Consider the following 7,998-nt stretch of genomic DNA (forward strand, 5'->3'; position numbering starts at 1 on the left):
AGCAGGAGATCAAACCACCAAAGAGAGATGAAAATTTATCCCATCTCTTCCCAGCTATAACAAAAGGTTTGCAGGCATGCAAAGTGATTGGAACAACGCTCAGCAAGAGAGAAATTTTCTTGACACACTTAAAGCAGTGGTTATTCCTGCATTTCAGGGCTGAAATTCCACCATAATTTGGACATTTGCTGGAAAACAGACAGTTAACTTGGGATCCCAGCCAGGAAAACTCCATCCCTGCTGATGGGGTTATCAGGATGAACCGGATCTCAAGATGAGGCTGCACACTCACATGGTTACCTCAGCAGGCAGCAACAACAACACAGGACAGATCCACATTGCTCCCGAAAGGACAGGCCCAGGGCTTAAAGAGGCTCTTGCTGCTTTTCTCACTAAAACTTAGGGTGCATTTGTCTTCTCTGAACATTTACCAGTTTTACAGCATTTATGCAGATGGGGGGGTACTAGAAATGCAATATTGAAGCAGTAATTCTTTCCCTTGGGTGCTATTGCACCTAGCATTTATTTAATTATTCTGAAAGACATCGAAAATCTTCCCTTGGGTCCTCTGTAACCAACAATCCAGACCTCCACACACAAACCCAAAGTGAGACAGTTGCATTCAGAGGCTCCTCCCTGACCTAATTCACATGGGGAAGGAAGCATGGGGAAAAAGTTAATTTTCAACTAGGAAGATATTTGTTTAATGGCTATTCAACACAAAATGATAAAGTCAGTTCCCCTCTCCACTCCAAACAGGGTTATAGTAAACAAAACAAACAGATAGATAAGCCCTAAAAAGCAGAAGATAACAAGGTCTGTAACAAAGACCAGGACTCCTGAGACACTGAACCATTACAGGAATCACTCAAGTGCAACCTTGAAGAGCTTTAGCCAGAAATTTCACAACTGATAAAAAACCATTATCATGGGCTTCGTGGGAAAGAGCAGATCTGTGATGGGATGTTTGAGAGAAACTGCAGGAGCGTGTAAAGTTTATTATGCAATGTTTTAAGGAAGATTATGGGAGCAAAACTTACTATGGGTTGTTGAGGGGAAGGATCAAGGGAGGCATCGAGCTAAATCAGGGAGAATTGAGCATAGGAAATGGAGAAAGGAATAAATAGGAGCCAGTCACACGGAGAGTGGCTGCTGGTCAGTGTGCCTGTGTGGCTGAGCCCTGCTCCCAATTACCACCATCTGTCCTGGCCTGGCATTAAGCTAATCCCAGCCGTTTTCCCTGCATGCATGCACGCTGCTGGCCCGTTAGCTGACTGCAAGCTGGGCTAGCCTGCAAGCAGGAAAGAGGCCTGAGAACCAGGCAGCAGACAGATCACAAGCCCGAGGACCAGCTGCCAGTGACCCAGCAAAGCGTGGGCAGACAATCCACCAGCATGGTCCAGTTTCTGCTGATCACTCTGTGCCTGGTGGCATCGATAGGGTGGAAAGCTGCAGCCTCACACGTAGCACACCAGGACATTTAAACAGAAACAGCCCAGACCACTGCTCGCTGTGTCTTAGGAGGAGCAGCTGCAGCTGGGTGACCATAAAGGCAGAGATTTCACTGTACAGCTCCACAAACCAAAAGCAATCCCTGCTCAAGTCTGGGAGGCCAAGAACTGAGACACTGCTGGAGACCAGAAAAATGGTGAAATGGGGACAGTCACAAGAGTGAACTAAGTGACAACGGAACTGGGGAAGCACTGGGCTAGAGCCTTGCCCAGACAAAGCACTCAGCTGACAGCTCCACACAATACAGCCTTCATGCAGGCAGCAAGGATTTCAGCTCCCACTGCTTCTGCACAAACATCCCTGTTGTAGGGAATGAGGACAGACACCAGAAATGCCAGAGCATCTGCTGGGAGTAAGAGGGGTTTCTGCTGCAAAGGAATAAGGGGACACAGCAGAATTCTGTATTTAATGTTCCAAGAAAAAAGAACAAGACTTGAGCAAGAGTATAAAACTTTTAATGGGTCAGTGCGTCAGTCCTTGATGCAAAGGGGGCTATCATTGTCCCAGGTGCTCAGAGCTGCAGAGATGATCTGCACAGAGCAGCAAAGTGGGGGTACACACAGAGCTGCAGCAGCCTTTGCTCTCCAAGGAAGGGACCAACACGTGGAAAAGCAGTTCCTCTCACTGTCCATTTGCTTTCACTCTATGCTTCTTCTTCCTGGTAGGGACTTTAGGCCGCATCATTTTGGGAGAAGGCCGGACAGACTTCAAGGGTCTCCTCTGGGCTTGCAATGAACGTTTCTTCTTCAAAGCAGGATGGGGCAGCTTCTGCTCTTCGTCAGCTTTTGATCCCTCAAGTTTCTTCTTTTTGGGGGGAGGCTCCGTGATAACGGTATCAGGGACAGCGGACGGAGCTGCCGCTTCCACAGCAGGCTCTTCATCTGAAAGGAGAGAAAGGCGCTGTGAGGAGAACCCGCGTGCCTTCTGCAGGGTTAGCAGCCTGCGAGGGCAGCCCCAGCCAGCTCAGCTGAGCTCCAGCACTACGTCACCTTTCTGTGCCTGCGGGATGGCATTGGAGAACTTCTTGAGCTTGGCGATGAAGAACCCATCCATATTGTGCGTGTGGGGGTAGAAACGCCGCGTGAACTTGAGGGACGGGTGGAAGCGACGGTCCTTGAACCTGGAGGAGGAAGTGGGGTGAGGAGCGATACAGCACCTCTGCTCAAGCCTGGCCACCAAGGAGCAGCCACATGTGCAGCTTGAGACCCGGCACGCACCTGGTGAAGCCTTCCTTGCCAAAATCCAGGCCTGTGGCCACCAAACGGACGTTGCGTTTCTTCAGGGCATAATCCACAACCCACTCGTTCTCCTCCACCTGCCAGAGGCTAAGCGTTAGGATCCAAACCCCAGCATCTCCTGAGGAGGAGGTGACCACAGCAGATGATGGTAGGAGGCACGTACCATGATGGAGCAAGTGCAGTAGACAATGTAGCCCCCTGTCTCTGAGGCAGCATTGACCGAATCTATGGCGCTAAGAATCAGCTCCTTCTGCAGGTGGGCACAACGCAGGATATCCTTCTCATCCTGAGGGAGAAAGAAAGGTTAGGATGCCACAGGCACAGGGAAGCACGCCAGGCCTCTGCTATGGATGAGGGAATGACAGGAGAGCAGAGCACAAATAATGTAAAAGAGTCTGGAGTCTTCTGCAGAAGTAATACCAAGAAACCAGCCCTGGTACAACACACACAATAAGAAAGAGAAGGAAAAAAATATTGTAGGTATCTCTCAAGAACAAAGCTGCCCCCAAAGGCCTTCCTCTCATGACTCATACTTGAGTCTGCACTTGCCACCCACCTTGTTGGTTTTGACAGCAGGATCCTTGGAAATGACACCTGTTCCACTACAAGGAGCATCAAGCAAGACACGGTCAAACCCTCCAAGCACCTACAGGCAGATGTAGATTTGGAATTACGCTCACAGGTGGGAACTCAAAACAAGGCCAAGACTAGAAGAGGAACCAGAAGACTGGGAAAGCAGGAAAAACTCCTTCTCCCTCTTCCCTGTCCACCTTCCTGCCTCTGTATCATGTAACAAACACACTCCCCAGCAGCTCTGCTCATCCTGCTGTGACAGGTGACTCTGGAGAGCACAGCTTCACCAAAGGGACAGCAGAGCAGCTCTGGGCAAGCACTGTAAGCAGGAACGTACCTTGGGGAACTGGCGTCCATCGCAGTTACTCACAACAGCATTGGTGACTCCCAGGCGGTGCAAATTCCCTACCACGCTACGTAGCCGCTCGGCATTGCTATCATTAGCCAGGATCATCCCTGTGTTCTTCATAAGCTGAGCTGCCAGAGGGCAAAACACACCAGCAAAGGGCTGAAAACCTCATGTGCCTTCATCTCCAGTGACAGCCACCCCCTCCTTTCCTCGAGTTCAGTCCCCCTCCATTCCCCCTTCTGTGTGGGAACTCCTCACGTGACAGAGCATCCCTCCCAAGGCCCCAGGGTGGTACCTATGTAGCTGGTCTTGCCTCCTGGGGCACAGCACATATCCAGGATGCGCTCATTCTCCTGTGGAGCCAGTGCCATGACAGGGAGAAGACTGGAAGCTCCTTGCAGCATGTAGTGTCCGGCCAGATACTCCGGGGTGGCACCTGGGCAGGGAAGGCAGAACAGAAGAAGGTGACACGTAAAAGAAAGGGGAGCAGGAGTGGGTGAGCTCAGCCCCGTAGGGTAAAGGTGATCTCACCGATGGGCACAGTGGAGTCATAAATAACCAGCCCCGTTTTCGACCACTTCCCCAGGGGGTCAAGGTTCACGCCACGGTTGATGAGAGCCTGCAGGGCAAGGAGAAGGGACTGAGCCGCCGCTCTGGGGGACAGGCAGCTCAGGACACGGCCAGCGGCTCCTGCTCACCTGTGCCAGGTCCCGCCGCCGCGTCTTCAGCGTGTTGGTGCGAATGGTGACGGGGCGCGGAACCTCGTTAGCCTCCAGGAAGTTTATCAGCTGCATGGAAGAAGGGACAGAGAACAGAGACAGAAATGAATTCTCAGGGACGCAGCCAAACCCCCGTCGGTCAGCACAGCTACGGGCAGGGCAGGATCCCACCTCAGGGAGAGGGAAGATGTCCATGAGCTTGGTGAGCAGGAAGTCGCTGTAGGAGTAGTAGGCGGCCATGTCCCGGCGCAGCAGCGCCAGGTATTCCTGCCGGGAGCGCCCCTCCTCCCGCTTCACCCCAAAGTCCTGCAGCACCTCCATGTTGCCCTGGATGCGCTGGTGAATGACGTGCAGGTCAGGGGGCTCAGCAGGTGGGAACACAGTCAAGGAATGACCAACAGCCAAGGAACTCACACAGGGGCTCTTTACAAGTACAATGAGCCGCGCCGGACGCGCGCGCCGCAACAGAGCCTGCTCCAGAAAGGCTCTGCTGGAATACTGCTTCCATCAGAGCTCAGCAGATGCAGGACTCAAGGGATTAAACTGGACAAAAAAAGTCCACAAAGCAGGACTAGAGGGTGTTTAAAAGAATTACTTTAGATAAATAGAGAAATTTTCTTTCTATTGAAAAAAAAAAAAAAAACATAAAAAAACCTAAAGAAGTGTTTTAATACAGAAAGCATTACCTGCAGCAGAAAAAGACCAGAAATTCTCCAAGGGCAACCAAGCAGTACAGAGGAGTGTAAGAAGGGAGGCAGGAAATTAAAATCACCAAAGTCCAGAAGCAAGCACTTTGGATGCTAGAATTGCTGTCATCAGAAACTCTGGGAATGGGTAATGCAAACACCCACCAGGAAAATCAGGGTAGAGAGGAACAAACCACATAATAAATCATCCATATGTATTCAGGACTAGAAAGAAAATTAGGGCAGGTTCCAAGCCCCATACAGGGCGTCACAGATTTCCTAACTGTGCTATACAGAAGCACAGCATTATACACTATCTATTAGGACAGCTCAGCTAAAAATACCTTGTCATGCACAGACACTTTTGCTAAGCAATATGCATGATAAAGTCCAAGTGAAGCTCTCTGGTTGTATCCAGGCCCCGTGCTGCATCACGCACATGGCTTCTGGATGTCACAGATAAAAAGGATATCCTCCTTCTCAATCTCTTCACTAGTTGGCAGTTTAAATGGCTCATCTATATCCAGGTTGAGCTGCAGATCTGGGCCCTCTTCTTCCTTCTGTCCCATTTTCTGCTTGCTTGCCTCCTCTGCTTCCTTTTCCTCCTCCTCTTCACTGTCATCTTCACTGAGGGCTTCCCTAAGGACAAAGAACACAGATGCTTTTCAACTACCACTTCTTAGATGGCACAAAAGACAGAAGAATAACAACACAGGCTCCTCATCTACCCAGGAAAGGCTCTACACACTCACCTCTCAGGCTTCTGCTTCAGGGCAGCTTTTTCAATAGGCAGCAGCTAAACAGAGACAAAAGATTAATCAAAAAACATCCACAGTCATCCCCTTGCTTCCCACCATCTGTGAAACTTACTTGCTCTGTTTAAAAGGGACAACAAACAAAAGCACTGAATGTTATGCTGGAATCAGCTGCTAAACTTGAAATCATTCTTGTGAAGGAAAGAAGGGAAAGTTCTCCACCATCTCTCCACCCCCTGCCATCAAAGCCATCCCTTCCCCCAGGCCCGAGGGGTCCTTTCAGCCAACAAAATCACGTGTTTCTTGTGTACTCAAGGGCAAGAAGTTCCTACCTCTTCTTCCTCTGATGATGAAGCACCATAATCGTCCACCATCTCCTCACTGCTCCCATCCTCATCCTCCTCCATCTCCCAGCCCTCTTCCAGCTCACCATCACTGGATAATTCCACATGGTTTCCTTTTGGCTGGGTTTTCTTGGCTTTGGCTGGAGCCAGCCACTTGGAATTGCTATCACTGAAGCCAGAACGGCCACGGGCAGTTTGTCCTGCTGCCTTTACAGCACGTTTGTCCTTCTGTGGGGACAGCTGCTCTTCAGCTACAGGCAGAAGAAGCAGTTAAAAGTTAGAAATATTTCCAAAATGAGCTGCTCTGCTTTTTTAGTTGTTACACAAGAAGGCCTTAGTCGGAGTGCTGAGCTGCCTGTCCAGAGGGAGGGACTGCTTGCTCTCTGCATCTCATGAAGTCCTGGGCATATTCTCACCTGTCCCTCAGTGGACCTTGCAGGAGATCTAACTAGAATTCCAAATTAAAACACTGCCACAAAACTCTTATGGTACCTGCTCTGATATATTGCAGTACCCTCTGTCCCAAGTCTTTGTCTATCCTTCCTTCTTTCTACTTTAAAAGTTTCCTGGGCTACACAAGATGTAACACAAAGACTTAAAAGCCTCAGCTATAAAAGCAGCCTGCAACAACCGTGCTGTGAATGGAGGTGAAGTAAAAAACGGATTTAACATGCAGAAGAGAGACCTTTGACTCACTCTTCAGACAACACTGCCTCCTGGCATGGCAGCCACCAGAAATCAGATAAAATTAATTGTTATTATCTAAGAGAACCCAAAAGAGGGCCAAGATGATGAAGGGTCTGGAAAGGAAGCTGAGGTCACTTGGTCTGTTCAGCCTGGAGAGGGGGAGACTGAGGGGAGAGCTCACTGCAGGCTGCAACCTTCTGATGAGGGGAAGAGGAGGGGCAGGCACCGATCTCCTCTGTGGTGACCCGTGACAGGACCCGAGGGTGCGGCAATCAAAGTTGTGTCAGGGGAGGTTTAGGTTGGATATCAGGAAAAGATTCTTCACCCAGAGGGTGGCTGGGCACTGGAACAAGTTCCCAAGGAAGCGATCACAGCACCAAGTCCGTCTGAGTTTAAGAAGTGTTTGGACAACACCTTCAGGCACATGGTGTGACTCTTGGGATGGTGCCAGGAGCTGACCCAACCATCCTTGTGGGTCCCCTCCAACTCAGGAATCTGTAGGATTCTGTGATTTCAAAGAACGAAATTCCACGTGTCCTTTGCCTTGAAAACGACGCTAGAAAAGGACGGTGGCGGCAGCGCCCGGGGGAAGCAGGACGGGGGAGCAGCGGCCCGCCAGCCCGGTTCGCACCCGCTCGCACTCACCTCGGGGCTCCCGCTCTGCTCCGGCTCCTCCCGCGGGCCTCCTCCCCGCCGGGCCGCCGCCCGCTCCCAGCCGCCTCTTCGCAGCCCTGCACCGGGAGGGGAAGCGCCGATCAGCCCCGGCCCGGCCCGGCCGCCCCGCCCCGCCGAACCGCCCCGCTCACCTCCTTCTGCCGTGACTGGAGAGCTTCTTCCTGCCGGCCTCGGGCTCTGCGGGAAGACACGCGGCGGTCAGACGGCCGCGGGCGGGCGCCGCGGGGCGGGCGCGGGCCGGTGCAGGCCGCACTTACCTGGCGGCAGGAAGCGGGCCAGCTCCACCTCGGCCCCGCGCTGCTTGCGGGCCTTGCGCCCGGGGCCGCGCTTCTCCTTCCTGCTGGGGTCGAGCTTCCGCCCCATGGCCGCGCCGCGGGACCCGCGCCCATCGCCACCGCTGATTGGCCCTGCCGGCAACGTCAGCGGCGCGGGCCGCCCGGCCCCGGAAGGCGAGGGCCCG

The 7,998-nt window shown here is 52.1% G+C and overlaps 1 protein-coding gene across 2 annotated transcripts; it reads right to left on the bottom strand.

Moving 5' to 3' along the window:
• Positions 1–1,945: 1,945 nt before the first annotated feature.
• Positions 1,946–7,930, bottom strand: NOP2 (NOP2 nucleolar protein). 2 transcript variants are annotated; one of them, XM_041464027.1, is made up of 16 exons: positions 7,796–7,930; positions 7,670–7,715; positions 7,509–7,594; positions 6,165–6,427; positions 5,830–5,873; positions 5,550–5,716; positions 4,563–4,762; positions 4,371–4,460; positions 4,204–4,291; positions 3,968–4,108; positions 3,661–3,800; positions 3,307–3,396; positions 2,914–3,036; positions 2,730–2,827; positions 2,502–2,632; positions 1,946–2,393 (listed from the first exon to the last, which is right to left on the bottom strand). In XM_041464027.1, the coding sequence occupies exons 1-16, from the start codon at positions 7,899–7,901 to the stop codon at positions 2,134–2,136; spliced, it is 2,073 nt and encodes a 690-aa protein (XP_041319961.1). In that variant the 5' UTR covers positions 7,902–7,930; the 3' UTR covers positions 1,946–2,133. The 2 variants fall into 2 exon arrangements, with proteins under 2 accessions (XP_041319961.1, XP_041319960.1); XM_041464026.1 differs by having other exon boundaries at positions 4,371–4,762.
• Positions 7,931–7,998: the final 68 nt, after the last annotated feature.

The sequence above is a fragment of the Pyrgilauda ruficollis genome, unplaced genomic scaffold (genome assembly GCF_017590135.1).
Source record: "Pyrgilauda ruficollis isolate IOZ18807 unplaced genomic scaffold, ASM1759013v1 scaffold17, whole genome shotgun sequence".
Taxonomy (NCBI): Eukaryota; Metazoa; Chordata; class Aves; order Passeriformes; family Passeridae; genus Pyrgilauda; species Pyrgilauda ruficollis.